Here is a 19044-nt window from a genome sequence, read left to right on the forward strand (position 1 = left end):
TGGTGTTTCTAGATATGTTACTCCCATGTTTTGCTATAGATGGAGGGAGTTACCTTGTGGAGAAACATAAGACAAGGTCCAGCCTCCATGGATGGATGGAGGAGAGACGAGATTCCAGTCCTCTTAGACTCGTAAGTCAATTGTAGTCGACTAGTTGAGTAAGTTTATTCAGGTACACATAAATACAGTTACATACATTATCATACATAGCAGCATGTGTGTACATTACCCGGGATGACCACCCAAAAAATGTCGAAGTTGATGATTTTGATGATTCTATAACAACAATGATGAGAATGATGGATCGTTATCTTCATTTTCTTATTTTTCTTCTTATTATTATGATTATTATTATTAAAATTTATCTTCTGTTATAATTATAAGGCAGCACTAAACCCGTAGAGATTATACAGCGCCTGTGGGGGGGGGGGATGGAAGGCATTCATGTTTAATTCAGATCCAATTCCCTTGATCAAGAGCCCTTTACCAGCGTCAAGGAACCTTCTTTGAGGGGATTTGACTTCTAAAAATATATAACAGTATGATAATATTTTTGTCATTACTAGGTTGCTAACTAATATATATTCGGAAAGGGATATATACTAATAAGTGTATGTCCCTTGGTGTATACACACAACTTTTATGTGTACAGGTTACGTGTAGCCTTAACGATAGTCTTCAAACCTAATAATGCAGCAGTTTAATAGGCAAGAAGGTATTTGTGATAGTCTAAAACGTATGAGTAATAATGTATGGGATCCGTAATACATATCCCACCAGTGTTGTGGTCCAGCGCCGTCTGTTGCGGAATTTCACAATTCAGTGCCCTTTGAGGGATGTTGGTCGCCCCTCCTCTTCTGTCCAGTTAACCAACCACATGCTGCCACGTCACCACATGCCGGCCACTTGCACAATACTACGTCATAGAGCGCCAACCAGCCACATGCTGCCGCGTCATCGAGTGGGCGGGGCAGCATCCTAAAAGGTTATTACGTTTTAGTTTTCGTGGTTCAGAGAACGGTGACGTTGAGAGGAAGACTTGAGCAACCCTGGGAAGTTACTAACCCAGGATGACCCAAGAAAGCCGATCAGTCTGGCTTATTTCCATTTGTGTTCTATAGTCCTCTTCCCCCAGGATGCGACCCACAAGATTCTGCTACCAGGTACAACAGATACAAGGAAACATGCCCAATGTTTCCACTCGCCCCAGGATTGAACCAGGTTCCTTCGGCTGTGAGCCGAAGCGCACTAAGAATTATTAGACCTAGAGGGATAATAAGCCATAATATTCCAAGAAATCTAAGCGTTGTGGCTTATTTTCGTTAAAACCCTTAGGTCTTTCGTGCAAGATGAGTTCCACAACAGTCCACTAACTCATAGGCAGAAATTAACTAGTAAGTAAAGAATAACAGATGTTAGGACACTTGTTCATCTCTATCAGCCGGGCTGTTCGTCATGCGTTTGGCTACATACAGCCAGCAGTAACAGCCTAGTTAATCAGGCCCTGGTCCACCGGAAGGCCTGATCAAGGACTGGGCCTCGGGGGCGTTGACCCCCGGAACACCCTCCAGGTAGAAGGTGGTGACAGTGTTTTGATTGTCACGAAAATGTATCCAGACGCGTGTCCTCAGGTAATGACCATCGCTATGAATAAGTAACCGTTGCTGTACTGGAACTAGGTAACAATGGTGTGTGATATCGACAAGTTCTTGGAAAGACACAGAAAAAGCAAACACTAAGCCATTTTATTGGAAATGTTTTAGTCCTGGGACCATGGCCATTTATGGTCCCCAAGGTTCCGGGACCGAAGCGTTTTCGATACAGTGTCCTAATGATTGTATTTTGTGTCTTTTTTCTACTAACGAGTTAACCCAGTGGCTAACGCGTCGGTCTGGAGTTTTACGACTCACTAGAAGCGAGTTCAAGCCTCGCCCGTGGTATGGTTTGTTTGCAATTGTGTCATTACGATTTCGTGAGTCTCCAACTCATTAGAAAAAATCGCAGGATCTCCTTATAGTGCCCTAGGGATGGGAGGAAAATTAGATGGAAGGAACTTCTAGGACAGTATAAGGAAGTAAGAAACAGAGAGTATAATCCTGAGAATGTAGGGGAAGTGGCCTGCACAGTTACGACAAGAAACGCACTTGAAAGGATGGATAGGAAAAGACTGATCGTGAAGCAGATGAACAACAAGGGCATCGAATAAATATTCCTCAGCTTCAGGGTGACTAGAAAGCGGAATGGCCTAGACGAGGAAGTTGCGGAAGCGAAGTCCATGCACAGTTTTAAGGAAAGGCACGACAGGGCCTACGACGCACACACAGCCAAGCAAGCGCACTTAAAGAAAGTGCAAAGGTTTGCAACGGCACTAGTCCCAGAGCTAAAGGGCATATCCTACGAGGAGAGGTTAAGGGAACTCGACCTGACGACATTGGAGGACAGAAGGGAGAGGGACGACGTGATAACGACATATAAAACACTGAGAGGAATCGACAAGGTGGACAGGGACAGGATGTTCCAGAGACGGGACACAGCAACAAGGGGTCACAGTTGGATGTTGAAGACTCAGATGAGTCACAGGGATGTTAGGAAGTATTTCTTCAGTCATAGAGGTGTCAGGAGCTGGAATAGTCTGGAAAGTGAGGTAGTAGAGGCAGGTACCATACGTAGCTTTAAGAAGAGGTATGATAAAGCTCATGGAACAGGGAGAGAGTGGACCTAGTAGTGATCAACAAAGAGGCGGGGCTAGGAGCTGTGAATCGACTCCTGCAGCCACATATAGGTGAGTACACACACATACACACATAAAAGGCCAAGTGTCTATCGATAAGTGCCTTTGAGAACTAGTAACTACAATAGCGAGGAAATGGGGAAGGGTCAGTAGCCCCGTGCACTAGCAACATACGGAGGCACTCACTAGCTTAGGAAGACCCGCCAGTGCCACTCACACCACAGAGTTCATCCCAAGTAGAGAGGAAACAGTGCGGGCACTTGGCGGGGCGCCAGCAGGCTTCCAGGCTGTAGAATAATGAGACTGGAAGCAAGGGAAGTCACAAATACGCCGGAACACAGACAGACACTTCCCTTTCCGCCCTCCCAGCGATGGTTGATTGTTTTGTTAGGTATGGAGACAGTAAGAACTTACAGAGTATTTATTCACTGGCACAACGTTTCACTCCGTGTAGAATTTTATCGACTCATAACTTAAAGTTCTACCTAGAGCGAAATGTTCATCCCGTATAACCTTGTTCTGAAGCTTATACACTTGTCTTATACGTCGTCTTCGAGTTTAATTTACTAAGCCAGCAGAAGGCCTCGGTCAGATGACCAAAAGCTCCAGACGAGGGTCATCATATGACTAAGACCCGCGTCAGGAAGCACTTGTCCTGTTTCCTGACAAAATTTACCTAACCTAACCTAACACTTCATATCACATGTACAGCAACAATCAAGAATACTGCAGTCATAAAAATACGGTTTAAAGTGAACTCTGAGCGCAAACATACTGAACATATACCCTCTCTTCCCCCTCGGTATATATACATTGTTGTTCTCAGTGCATATACACATAAGAAAGAAATACACTCCTAAGACAATGTAACCAAGAAAAGTTTTGAACGTCGGAGACGTTACGAAGCAACTGCAGCAGCTTGCCACAGCAGGAGAGATTGATCGCACCGGGAGCCATTCTGAAACACTTCTCTGGAGCATTACCAGAAAGTCAAGCAGTTCAGAGGCACATATACAGCAGCTAAGACGAGGTATTCACACTGGCCGGAGCCATGAACAACACTAGGACGCTGGTGCACACAAGCAACTGTAGTGACAACACACATTACGGATTCAACACAAATGGAGTCATTCTAATATCTTAACTCGTGCAGTCATGAGTTGGAAAAGGAATCTCTTAGCAAACTGCATGTATCCTCAAGAAGAAGAAGAAGAAGAAGAAGAAGAAGAAGAAGAAGAAGAAAGAGAGTGATGAAAGGAGGAAATTATATTCTGCATCGGGATACATTCTAAGGGAATGATATATATATATATATATATATATATATATATATATATATATATATATATATATATATATATATATATATATATATATATATATATATATATACATGATCCAGTAAGTGTTGTTACCTAAACAAAACTCACGATCCTTGTTGCTCCCACTATGCATAGAAGCCTAGCAAGTGATCAGGCTGAGGTGAAGCCAGCTACCTCCCTCACACCTTGACCCTTTAGTGCCTGGCTCTCCTGGTGCCTGTCCCTTCTGGTGCTTGGCCCTCCTTGTGCCTGGCCCTATATGACCCCGATGGGTTTAGCACTTCCCAGTGATTAAACTAAATTGATACAATGTCTCAAACTCCATCAAAAGCCTTGTCACTCTCGTCGTTTAGAAACGCGTCACAGTTACGTTACCGTGGTAGCAGCAGTGACGCAAGCACAACATACACCGTCCCTTTGGCGTCACCTTACCTGCGGAGGAGAAACAAGAGTCATCAGCTGGGCAAAACACTGGTAATTCATCCCAGGAAAATAATAACTACAAATAACTATTGATAACTCTGCAACAGTCATTATTAACTAATAAGAGCGCTTTACAACTATATAATAACTGTTATTAGCTATTGCTTTGAGCATACATGTGTGTGCATGTGTGCGTGTGTGTGTGTATGATTGCTTATTGGTGATCACTTCTCTATAGTTACAGAAGAGTTATGTTCGTTGTGTCCCGTCTTCAGTGTTTGTAATTACAGCAGCAGAATTATGGTCGTTATGTCCCGTCTTCAATGTCTGTAGTTACAGCAGCAGAGTTATGCTCGTGGTGATCGCTTTCCAGGGATCCAAATATCCCATATAATCTTTTAGGCACTGTGTTTCTTTCAGTATCTTGCTAGTGTACCCTCTTGTTCTCCTTGATAACATTGCTAAGGAGTTGTCCTTACTTAAGTATATGTTACCGTGGAGAATACGTGAGAGCTCGTGTGTAGATAGCGAGTGTAGTCTTGCATAATTTATAGTCCAGTGCACTCCTAACTCACTCACAAATTGGAGATCAATCTTTAAACGACGTTTCACTACGTTGCAGTCAATAATCAACTCATCAGGACTTAGATATTATTTATATTCTTTCTGTGGGTTAACTGTGTGTTGTTGCAACCACGGCATTGCAACTTGCGTCCCACAAGCGCAGTGCATGCTTTTTTTTTCTCATCTGGCGCAGACAAATCCACACTCTCCCATTGGCTTACCACCAAAACAAAGCAAAAACAAAACTCGCGAATGCCTGATGAAAACTCACGAAGGAAACTGAACTGCAGTATTCGTGAATAATGATTAAAGAGGAAATATTCACTACCCCTCGGCCTCCCTGGAGGACAGTTTCTTTAGAGAAAACTCTCAAAGTCAAGCAAATTACAGAGTGAAGGAGCGAGCCTTCAACACATAAGTTGCCTCCTTATAACTTTCAAGGAGGTAATTATACTACATATTTATGTTTTAACAATAATTTCTCTTCATTCTTTTCTTTCCATCATCCTTCGTCTTCTTCTCCTCTTCATTACCCTTTTCCTCCTCTTCCTCCTCCTACTGTTCCTCCTCCTCGACAATTCTTCGTCCACATCCTTTTCCTTCACCTTTATTTCCACCCTCTTTTCCTCCTTTTGCTCCTTCCTTTCATCCTTCTCCTCCTTCTTCATTGCTTTTACGACCTTCCCCTTTTCTCTTTTCACTGTCTTGCCTCTGTTCCTTTTTGCTCTTCCCCTTTGTTTATTTATTTATTTATTTTTAAATATACATCATCGACTAGAAAATTGTTTTCACAAACGAGCGAATAAATATTAATTTAGTCTGCTGCTGTTACAGCAGACATCAGTCGCAACAACGGCAGCTCAGCAGAAACAGCAAAAATAAGCAGAGCTATTAGTTATAACAGCAACGGAATTTTTCTTGAGGGAGAGAGAGAGAGAGAGAGAGACAGAGAGAGAGACAGAGAGAGAGAGAGAGAGAGAGAGAGAGAGAGAGAGAGAGAGAGAGAGAGAGAGAGAGAGAGAGAGAGAGAGAGAGAGAGAGAGAGAGAAAGAGAGAGAGAGAGAGAGAGAGAGACAGAGACAGAGAGGAAACACCCTTTGGCTGAGACAAGGATTCCGGCAGACACTTTATAATGTAACTCCTTCTAAGATTCTCAAGATCACGGTTGGCAGTTCCAGTCCAGGGTGTATCTACCTGCCTTTTCCCCTATCTCTCCCCTTCCTTCCCTTCCTCCTTCTCTCCTTTCATTCCTTCCTTTCCTCCCTTCTTCCCTCCCTCCCTCCCTCCATAACTTCCTCCTTTCTTCTCCTAACATTAAGTCACGTCTACTTGCAAGTGCCGTGGTTGCGGTGTTAACTGTGTGTTCCATCCCTCCCTCCCTTCCATTCCTCCCTCCCTCCGTACCTTCCTTCCTCTCTTCCTCCTTCCTTTCCCCTTTCAACATGCGGTCATGTCTTCCTGTGAGAGCCTTGGCTGTGGTGTTGATTGTGTCTCTCAGAGTGTCGGGCACCGGATGTTCCACTTTCCTCCAGTTCGTCAACAGTGTGTAGGTCTGACATTCACCAAGGCACGACACACGCCACGGAGGCAAACACACAGAAATCCAAAGAGCACGCCTCCTGCACGCCTCCTGCACGCCTCCTGCACGCATTCTGCACGTCTCCTGCACATCCAATGACTTCTCTAAGCTGATTAATCTTCCTACCTCATAACAAAAAACATTTTTAGGTTAGATCGTCTGTTCCTTTACAGCGAGATACACGCGCTGCTCCTGGCTAAATCGCAAGAATTGTTTTATACAAAAGACTTAACCTAAATAACAGAGTGAGAGCTATTTACAAAAGAGAATCAGTGTCTCTTTATCCACATGACTGAGAGGACGAGACCAGATATAGTAGGAGAGGTGAGGTGGAGTAAGTTTATTTAGGTACAGTTATATACGTAAGCACAGTTATCATACATATTGAGATATGCATATAATATCAAAGTAAACAGGTGATATCATTATATGTAGAGCAACCACTGTGAAAAAATAGTAGAATTCCAAACGCATTCGTGATTTCTCACATTATCACAGTTCCCTGATAATGTGAGGAATCACGAAAGCGCTTGGAATTCTACTTTTTCACAGTGGTTGGTCTGCTTATTAAGGTCAGACAAGTGGGATTGGAAGTAGGAAAGGGGGAACGGAGACTTGGGAAAGGAAAAATCAGGTAAGAGTGGAAAGGGGCGAGTTAGAGAGCGATACTAGAAATGGAAAATAGGAGAATATGAACTGATGAAAATAATATGAGAAGTATTTAAGGAGAAAAAGAGGTGTCAAGAATAGACACTGTGTACCATGAAGAGCACGGTGAACCATGAAGAACAGTGTGAACCATGCAGAACACTGTGAACCATGAAGAACAGCGTGAACCATGAAGAACACTGTGAACCGGCCAGAACACTGTGAACCAGGCAGAACACTGTGAACTAAGCACTGCTTCTGGGTGTAGTGGTGGTGGTAGTTGTGATGGTGTCGAACGAGCAAGTAACCTTTTCTAAGAGGTGATGAAGACCTTCTCTGTTATGTACACAACACCCAGGATCATTGGTCACCACACGAAGGTTACACCCTGGGGACTAAGATAGCTTCCTAGAGGGGACAGCAACACCCAGGATCACTGGTCCCCATGCACGAAAGTTACACCCTGGAGACCAAGACAGCTCCCGGGAGAAGAATCTTAGAGAAAACTAATAGTCAAGAATAGAATCACTAAAAGTGACCCACAAGAGAAATTCTTAAATATTTCACCAACCAGTCGCTTTATCAGTCTAATACAGAGAATAATTACTGGAGACGACGATAGACGGTGAAGAAATATTTTGAGGTGATCAGTCCCTCAGCCTTGCTAGGAGGGGTTCAGTCTCTCTCAACTTTGATGAATATAGATAATTTTTAAAGGGGAGAATATTGGAAATCTTGCCTCGACCTTGACAGACAAAAGTATATTATAAGCAGCTGCCCCTTGAAAACCTTATAGGGTAAAAAAGGCAATTTATAGAAAGCTCCTAAAAGTGGCATTTAAAGAATGGAACAGACCACAAAACAACTCTCTAACAGAAACAGGAAAAAACCATAAGCTGAAACTACCTGTTTACTGTTACGGGATCATCGCCCCCGCGACCCGGTTCCAAACTCAGATCAACGCAAACAATTATGGAAGATCCGTACCCATAACTGTTTAATTTACCTTGTTTATAACAAGCAATCATACTGGTCTAGTACCCTACTTACCCTCGGAGAAAACTGTAGGAAGTAGTGAGTGTAATAACGGTAGGAATTAGTGACTGTTATAACAGCGACTGTTGTAACAGTGACTGTCATAACTAGCAAAACCTTTAACCCCAAAAAAAAAACACGATCAAAAAACTGGAGTTCAGAGAGTTTAAATTCACTCATATACTGTTCAAAAAAGGTAATCATTGATTGTGAAATTTTTTCCCGTCATCGTACTTCTTAGTTCCCAGAGATTATGACACACAAGTGTTGAAGTCTTCAAGAGGAAACCCGACAAGTACCTCCGCCAAGTGCCAGATCAACCAGACTCTGATGGATATGTGGGCCAGTGAGCCGCCAGCAACAGCAACAGCATGGTTGACCAGGCTAGCACCAGACAAGCCTGGTCCAAGAGTAGTAAAACTATCGAAACCTCTCAGTCACCACTGAATCTCTCTCAGTGGTGACTCCTGGATGTATTATCCTACGAGAAACAACAACGGTGGAGTTTTGATTATTTATAAGGAATCCGATCCTTCAAACGCGTTTTCTTTGGTTTATTAAAAGGGTTAAACCCTTGGGGAATGTGGGAAGTGTTTCGTCGTTTTAACCCAAGTGAATTTATAATTTCGTTCACTATTGACTTTGTTCGGCAGAGAACTTTTATTCCTCGAAGTGGACCTGTCTTGCCCCCTGATGCAGTTTCACTTACCAACTGGAGGGCTCATGTGCCCTTTGATCAGTTTTTAGCTGCCATCTGGGGTTCACATGCCCTTAGAGGAGGCTTCTCCTACCACTTGGAGGTTCATAGGCCCTACTCTCCCAGCCTCCAGTACTATCTTGGTAATGGGGATGTTATGGAGTATCATGTACCGCTGATTCAGTACCACAGGTGTACTGATATCCTGCAGTGATGATACTACGGCATGCATCTAACTAGTGTTCAACAGATACACGTCAGTAGAGGACGATGTCCGACTTTATAGTGATGAGTATCATCAAATCCACAGGATTACACACTGACAACGACGATGTGCTGATATACCTGGCTGACGCACTAAGCTTACGTACCTGGCTGTCTCGATGTGTAACATTGGATTTAACTGCTGCCTCTTACACACACACACGAAACCTCACAAGTCTTGAGTGTGAAATCCCTTCAGTGGAAGGAGAATAAAAGTGTTTTAATGCTGGTAAAACGCACTTCAAGGAATTAAAGCTACTTGTCTTTTTTCATCAAGCGCGATTCCCCAAGCGTTAAGCCCTCCCCATATATATAATAATTAGGTGTAAAATGTATCCCAGTATTGCATAACCCCTGTCCTCAGTACCTCACTGCACCTTACGATAATGATAAATGACCCTTGACCCTGGAACTGCAACCTTAGGGAACACCAGCTTCTAATTGTCATCTCTTATTAAATATGTGACTACCTGAGCTAATATAAAAATTTCCAATGGTAAGTTACCGTTCATATGAAGAGTTCCTGCAGCCAGACATGACTTCTGTTTCTCCTCAGTAAACATTAGCATCTGTTATCCCAGTCAAGAGTTAAAAATGACAATATCGTGGCTACTACTACTGCTACTACTACTACTACTACTACTACTACTACTACTACTACTACTACTACTACCCCCCACCACTACCTCTCCACGCATAACCCCCACCGCACCCCACCACCACGCCACCACCACAGCACACCACCACCACCGCCACCACTGCCACTGCGCCAATTGCCACCACTCCCACCACCACTGCCCCCACCACAGCATACCACAACCCCACCAACCCCCACCGCCCCAAACCCGCCACCACTGCCACCTCCCAAACCCCGCCACCACCACCCCCACTCCCACAACCACCCCCACCACCACCCCCGCCCCCACCACTGCACCACCACCCCCACCACCCCCGCCACCACTGCCACTGCGCTACCATCACCACCACACCACTGCCACCACCACAGCACCCCCACCATTACCACTACCACCACGGGCCCCCACCACAGCACCCCCACCACTCCCACCACAGCACACCACCGCCACTGCCACCACGCCATTGCTGCCCCCACCCCCACCACCACCACCACCCCCACCACCACAGCACCCCCACCAGCCCCACCACCACCACCCGGGCCCCACGCCACGCCCCCACACTGCCACCCCCGCCACCACCACCACCCCCACCACAGCACCACCACCACCACCGCCACCACCACAGCACCACCACCACCCCCGCCACCCCCGCCAACCACCACACCACTACCACGGGCCACCACAGCACCACCACCACCACCACCACCACCACCGCACCACCACCACCACCACCGCCACCACCACCCCCGCCGGGCCAACCACCACCACCACACCACTAAACCACCCCCACCCCCACCACTACCACCCCCACGACCACAGCACCACTCTTCCCGCCCCCACCACACCATTACTACCACTACTACCCCCACACCCCCGCCACCACAAACCCCCGCTGATATCACCCCCACCCCCACCACCCCACGCCTGCCACTGCCCCCACAACCACTACCACAGCACTCCCCACACCACCACCACCCCCACCACCACTACCACCCCCACCACCACCCCCACCACTGCCACCTGCCACATTGCCACCCCCACCACTGCCCCCACCACAGCACACCACTAACCACCACCACCCCCGCTACCACCGCGCCACTACCCCCGCCACCACCACTCACCACAGACCACCACCACCACCACCACCACCACCACCACCCCCGCCACCGCTGCCACGCCGCCACATTGCACCACGGGCCACCACCACAGCCACCACCATCACCACCACAGCCACCACCACCCACCACTCCCCCGCTGCCAACACACCACTACCTGCTTCCACTACACCACTACCACTACCACCACTACCACTGCCACCACTGCCCCCGCTGCACATTCCCACCCCACCACTACCCCCGCCCCCACCACACACCACCACCACCACCACTACACCACTGCCACACTACAGCCCCACCACCCCCACTCCCACCACCACAGCACCACCCCGCCACGCCACCACTTTTATGCTGCCATCCCACCACACACCACCACCCCCACCACACACCACCACAGCACCACCCCCACCCCCACCACGCCACCACGCCACGCGCCAACTGCTCTACCCCCACCACTGCCCCCACCACAGCACCACCACTGCCCCCACCACAGCACCACCACCTGCCATACCCACACCACCACCACCATCACCATTACCACAGCACCACCACCACCACCACCACCCCCGCCACCACCACCACCACCACCACCAACACCACCACAGCACACCACACCACCACCACCACAGCACCCCCACCACCATCAACCAGCACCGCCACCACGCCACGCCCCAAACCGCCACCACCCCCACCACTGCTGCCACTACCACAGCACCACCACCCCCACTGCCACCACCACAGCACACCACCACCACTGCCACCACCCCATTACCACCACTCCCACACGCACCACAGCACCACCACTACCACCACCACCACCACCCCCGCCACCACCGCCACCACCACCACCGCCACCCCCACCACCGCCGCCACACGCCACCAGCACCACCACCACCACCACCACCGCCACCGCCACCACCACCACCACCCCCACCACCACCACTACCACCATCACGCCCACAGCCCCACACCCCCACCGCCACCCCCACACCAAACCCACCCCCACCACACCACTACCCCCACCCCCGCCCCCACCACCACCCACCTACCACCACACCCCACTGCCACACTGCACCCCCACACTACTACTACCACTGATCTCACTGCCACACAACCACTCCCACAGCATTACCACACCGCATTTCACTCCCACTGCCCCACTGCTCTACCACTACTACTGCCACCCCCACAGCCCACTCACTGCTACCCCCACAGCACCACCACCACCACTCCCACCCCCGCCATTACCCCCACCACCACCGCCATTACCACAGCACCACTACTACTACACCACAGCCCCACACTACCACCAACCCCAGCACTGCTACCACTGCCACTGCTGCCAATTTCACCACTACCATTTGCTTTTACCACCACAGCCCCACTACCACTCCCCTGCCCCACCACAGCACTACCACTAACACTGCCCCCACTGCCATTACCACCACCCCCACCACTGCCAAACCCCACAGCACACCACCCCCACCACCACCACCGCCACCACCCCCACCACCCCCGCCACCACCACCCCCGTCCAACTGCCACCACCACCACCACCACACCACCACCACGACCACAGCACCACCACCACCACCGCCACCACCACACCACCACCACCACCACCACCACCACCACCACCACCACGCCACCACCACCACCGCCACCACTCACCACCACCCCCGCTGATACCGCCACCACCACCACCACCCCCACCCCCACCCCCGCTCTGCACTGCTACACAACCACTACCACAGCACACTACTACTACCACTACTACACTGCCCCCACAGCACCCCCACCCCCGCTCCCACTGCGCTGCCACTGCCACCACCACCACCACCACCACCCCGCTCTGCCACTGCACCACAACCACACCACAGCCCCACCACCACCACCACCACCACCACCGCCATACCACCCCCACCGCCACCACCGCTCCCAAACTCCCACCACCACCACCCCCACCACTCCCACCCCCGCCACGGGCCCATTGCCCCACCACTACACTCCCACAGCACTACCACACATACTACTACCACTCCCACTACCACAGAATACTACTACTACCACTCCCACACTCCACTCCACAGACCAAAAACAGACTACCACTCCCACTCCCCACTGCCATCCCATTGCTCACTACCCCCACTACCACCCCCAAGCACCACCCCCACCCCCACCACCACGACCACCACCACCACCACCACCGGCCCCACTGCCACTGCCCAACTGCACCCCCACCACTGCCACCACCAAAAGACACCCCCACCACCGCACCATCACAACACAGCACACCACCACTACCACACCCCCACCCCCACCCCCACCACCACCACTACCACCGCCCCCACCCCCACCACTCACCACTGCCACCGCTGCCACGGGCCACCACCACCGCCACCACCACCACCACTGCCACCCACAACCACCACCGCACCCACCACCACCACCGCCACCACCACAGCCCCACCACCACCAGCACCCCCGCCACCGCCGCCACTGCCACCCCCTGCCACCACCCCCGCCCCCACCACAGCACACCACACACTACCACCTACCACCGCCCCCACCGCCACCACCGCACCGCCACACTGCCACCACCACTACTACCACCACAACCACCCCCACCACTCCCACCACCACCACTGTCCCACCCCCACCACTACACGCACCACTGCCACCGCTCCCACCACACACTACCACTCCACCACTGCCACACCACAGCACCCCCCACCCCCACCCCCACGCCACCACCACAGCACCACCACCACCCCCGCCACCACCACAGCACCACCACTGCCACTCCCACCACTGCCATTGCCCACACTACCACCACCACCACCACCACCACCACCACAGCACCACCACCAGCACCACCACCACCACTCGCCACCACCGCCACGGCCCACTGCCACCACGCCACCACCACCACCACCACCACAGCACCACCACCACCCCCGCCACCACCACAGCACCACCCCCACCACTCCCCACTCACCGCCATACCACCACCCCCACCACCACCGCTACCACACACCACTCCCACCACCACCACCACCGCCACCACCACCACCACCACCGCCACCACCCCCACCGCCGCCACACCACCACCACCACCACCATCACCACCACCACCCCCACCACCACCACCACCACGACCACAGCACCACCACTCCACGCACCACCACACCATTACCCCCACCACCACCACGCCACCCACCACCACCGCTGAACCTCGCCACCCCCACCACCACCCCCACCCCCTCCCCCACCCCCACCACAACCCCCACTACAGCCCCACTCACCACTACCAAAACACCACTACTACCACTACCCCCACCCCCACCACCACTGCTACCACTGCCACTCCCGCACTTTGGGCACCCCCACCACGGGCCACCACCACAGCACCACCACCACCACCACCACCACCGCCACCACTCCGCCAACCACCACTGCCACCACCACCACCACAGCACCACCACCACCACCACCACCACACCCCCACCACCGCCCCCGGGCCGCCCCCGCCACACATTCTTACCCCCGCCACCACCACAGCACACCACCACCACCACCACAGCCACCACCACCCACCACCGCACCGCGCCACCACCACCACCACTGCTCCCACCACACCACCACACCACCACCCCACCACCACCACCGCCACCACCGCCACTGCGCCACATTGCCACCACCACCACCACCACCGCCACACCACACATACCACCACACCACCACCACCACTGCCACCACCACAGCACCACCACCACCACCCCACCCCCACAGCACCACCACCGCCACCGCCACCACTGTTTGGCCGCCACACCCCCACACCACCACCACCACCACCACCACCACCACCACCACAGCACCACCACCACCACCACCACCGCCACCACCCACCCCGCCACCCCGCTCACCACCACTACTGCTACTCACCACAGCACACCACTGCCACACCACAGCACCACCACCCCCACCCCCGCCACACCACTACCCCCACCACGCACACCACAGCACCACCACCACCACCACCACCACCGCCACCACCCCCACCACCACCACCACCACAGCACCCACCACCACCACAACCACCACAGCACCCCCACCACCACCACCACCAGCACGCCACCACCGCCACCGCTCCCACACTGCCCCCACCACCACCACCGTGCCACCACCACACACACCACCACCACGGGCCCCCACCACAGCACCTACTCCCACTGCCCCCACTGCCATTACTACTCCCCTCCCACTCCATTACCACAGCATACCACTACCACCACCCCCACTCCCACTGCCACCACTGCCACACTACCACTGCCACCACCACCACTGCGCCAACTGCCACTCAGCACCACCACCACCACCACCACCACTACCACCACCACTACCACCACCACCACCACCACCACCACCACGACCACAGCACCACCACCACCGCCACCACCACACCACCCACCACCACCACCACCACCACCACCACCGCCACCACCACCACCGCCACCACCACCACCACCACCGCTGATCACTGCCCCCAAATACTACTCCCACACCACTGATTCCGCCACTGCCACACAACCACTACCACAGCACCACCACCCCCGCCCCCACTGCCACGCTGCCACACTGCCCACCCCCACCCCCGCCACCCCCACAGTCTCCCCCACGCCACCACCACAGCACCACCACCCCCACGGCCCCCACCGCCATACCACCACCACCACCACGCCACCACAGCACCACCACCACCACCACCCCCGCCACCACCCCACCACCACCACCACCACAGCACCACTACCACCACCACCACCACAGCACCACCACCACCACCAACCAGCACCCCCACCACTCCACCCCCGCCAACCCACCCCCACTCACTACCCCCGCCCCCACCACAGCCCCACCCCCACCACAGCCCCACCATCACCATTGCCACCACCACAGCCCCACCACCACCGCCACCCCCGCCATCACCACCACCCCCACGCACACCACAGCACACCACCCCCAAACACCACCACCACCGCCACCACCACCACCACCACCGCCACCACCACCACCGCTGCCACCACCACCACCACCCCCAAACACCACCACCACCACCACGACCAGCACCACCACCACCACGCCACCACTCACACCACACCACCACCACCACCCCCACCACCACTACCACCACCGCCCCCACCACCGTACCACACCACCACCACCGCTGAACAACTGCCACTACCACTACCACCCCCACTACCACCACTGCCTGCACCTGCCCCCACAACCACTACCACAGCACCACCACCACCACCACCACCACCCCCGCACCACAGCCCCACCACCACCGCCACCACCACCACCACCACCACCACCACCCCCGCCACTGCGCCACATCCCCACCACCACCACTGCCACCACCACAGTCCCACCACCCAACCACCACCACCACCCCCACCACCGCGCCATTCCCACCACCACCACCACCACAGCACCACCCCCACCACTGCCCCCGCTCCCAACTGCCATTCCACCACTGCCACCACCACAGCACACCACCCACACCCCCGCCACCACCACCGCCACCGCCACGCCACACTGCCACCACCCCCACCACTGCCACACCACAGCACCACCACCACCACTCCCCGCCACCACTGCCCCCGCCGCCACATTGCCACCACCACCACCACCACCACAGCACCACCACACCACTGCCACCACCACAGCACCACCCCCGCTACCACTGCCTTTGGGCCGCCATCCCCCACCACCACCCCCACAGCCCCACCCCCACCACCAGCACAGCACCACCACCACCACCGCCACCACCGCCCCCGCCGCCAACTGCTCCACCACCACTACTGCCACCACCACAGCACCACCACCACCACTGCCACCACCACAGCACCACCACCACCACCACCGCCACCACCGCCAACCACCACCACCACCGCACACCACAGCACCACCACCACCACCACCAGCACCACCGCACCACCACCACCACCACCGCCACCACCACCACCGCTCGCCACGGGCCACCACCACCACTACCACCACCACCACCGCTACCCCCACCACCCCCACACCACACCACGACACAGCACCACCACCCCCACCGCCACCACCACACCACACTACCACCACCACCACCACCACCACCGCCACCACCACCGCCACCACCCCACCACCACCACCGCCGACAACTCCCACCCCCACCACCACCACCGCTCTGCCACCCCACCACAACCACCACAGCACCACCACCACCACCACCACTGCCCCCACCACAGTCCCACCCCCACCACCACCACCACCACCCCCGCCACCCCCGCCACAGCCGCCACATTCCCACCACACACTCCCACCCCACAGCACCACCATACACTACCACCACCACCACCGCCACCACTGCGGCCAAACCACTACCACACCACCACAGCACCCCCACCACCACTCCCACCACTACCACGCGCCACTCTGCCCCCGCGCCTTTTCACCACTACCACCACCACCCCCACAGCCCCACCACCACCACCACCACGCCACCACTCCCACAGCCCAATTGCACTACTACCACTCTGCCACCACAGCACCACCAACTACCACCACCACCCCCACCCCCGCTGCCTTTGGGCCACCACCACACCACCACCATCCCCCGCCACCACTACCACCACCACCACCACTACCCCCACCACCACGCACCACCACAGCACCACCACCACCGCCACCACCACAGCACCACCACCGCCCCCGCACCACCGCAGGGCCGATCACCAATACCACCACCACAGCCCCACCACCACCACCACAGCACCACCGCTATACCACCACCACCACTCTGCACCACCGCCACCCCCGCCACACGCCACCACCAGCACCACCCCCGCCACCACCACAGCACCACCCCCACCACTGCACTGCTACTCCTACAGTACTACTACTACTGCTACTACTACTTCCAAAACCGTTCTGGCTTCTGGCCCTTTCTGCCTTTTTTCTCGTTCAGTTGTTATTTGACAATGTTCAGGGACGGAACGAGACATCATCGTAAATGCGGGTTATTGGTGAATTGTCATTCCCATCCCTGTGCGTAGGATGACGCAATATTCTCTACGTAAATCAGTGAAGAGCTTTCCTGGTATGCTTTCTTATGTGTCTTAGGCATTTGACTTAACACAAAAATTTATGGCAGTTTTTACATGGAATGCCACACATAACGTCTATGATTAAAAATGTCTCATTTTTTTTTTTTGCATATTTCGAGATTATGTAAAAAACTATAGACAGCGAAAGACTGAATGATGGTGGATGTGTTTCCCTTACCTTGAGGTAAAAAAAAAAAAAAGAAACATATTCCCTATTACAGCAGTTTCTGCCTTTAATACATACAAACTCTGCGTCTACATGTATCATGTGTTGATTTGAAATATCAAAATAACATTTGCCTAAAGGCAATACCAAGGTCTTAAATCTATTCTGTCCATCCTCAGGGTCAGTGTTACTTAAGTGTGTGATCCTCCTCTTCCCTCGTCAGTCTTACGAAGATGTATGAAACGAATTAGGTTCTGTAAGATGTCTCTTCAGATGCTTGAATGTCTTACATGAGCGAATTTATATTAATTGTGGCTCTTTAAAGAGACATAGTTTATGCATCACAGATATTTTAATAACACTTTCGATGGAATACTAATCATTATCGGGGTTTATTCGTGATTAAGAATGTAGGGTTTAACTCAAATGTTAAATAGTATTTTAAATCAGCTCGAGTTTTATAAGAGACAATAGAACTATTAGTGAACTATCAGTTTGCCAATTAGCAAATTGATAGTTCACCAGTCTGGTAATTTAAAAATCTGATACTAGAAATGCCAATTTAATAATGACTAAAACTTGTAAACTCTGACAAGGAAAGAAAGACCCGGCTATGGCTACAGGTGGTAGCATATTTCTTCATATCATTGGGAATTTAATGTCATCACATAGGACATACCTGGAGAAGATGGTCTCAGTGGGCCTGGTGTA

At 53.0% G+C, this 19044-nt stretch overlaps 1 protein-coding gene across 6 annotated transcripts in view; it reads right to left on the reverse strand.

Moving 5' to 3' along the window:
* Slob (Slowpoke binding protein) overlaps positions 1–19044 on the reverse strand; it is a 347967-nt gene that overhangs the window by 89390 nt on the left and 239533 nt on the right. Inside the window, exon 1 of one of the 6 annotated variants that reach the window (XM_053780235.2) lies at positions 19013–19044. This exon is cut by the window's right edge and continues 1157 nt beyond it. The exons of the other annotated variants lie outside the window; for them this stretch is intronic. Coding sequence (XP_053636210.1) covers positions 19013–19044 — 32 coding nt within the window. The remainder of the gene's footprint in view (positions 1–19012) is intronic. 6 annotated transcript variants of the gene reach the window in all.

This window comes from Cherax quadricarinatus, chromosome 36 (genome assembly GCF_038502225.1).
Source record: "Cherax quadricarinatus isolate ZL_2023a chromosome 36, ASM3850222v1, whole genome shotgun sequence".
Taxonomy (NCBI): domain Eukaryota; kingdom Metazoa; phylum Arthropoda; class Malacostraca; order Decapoda; family Parastacidae; genus Cherax; species Cherax quadricarinatus.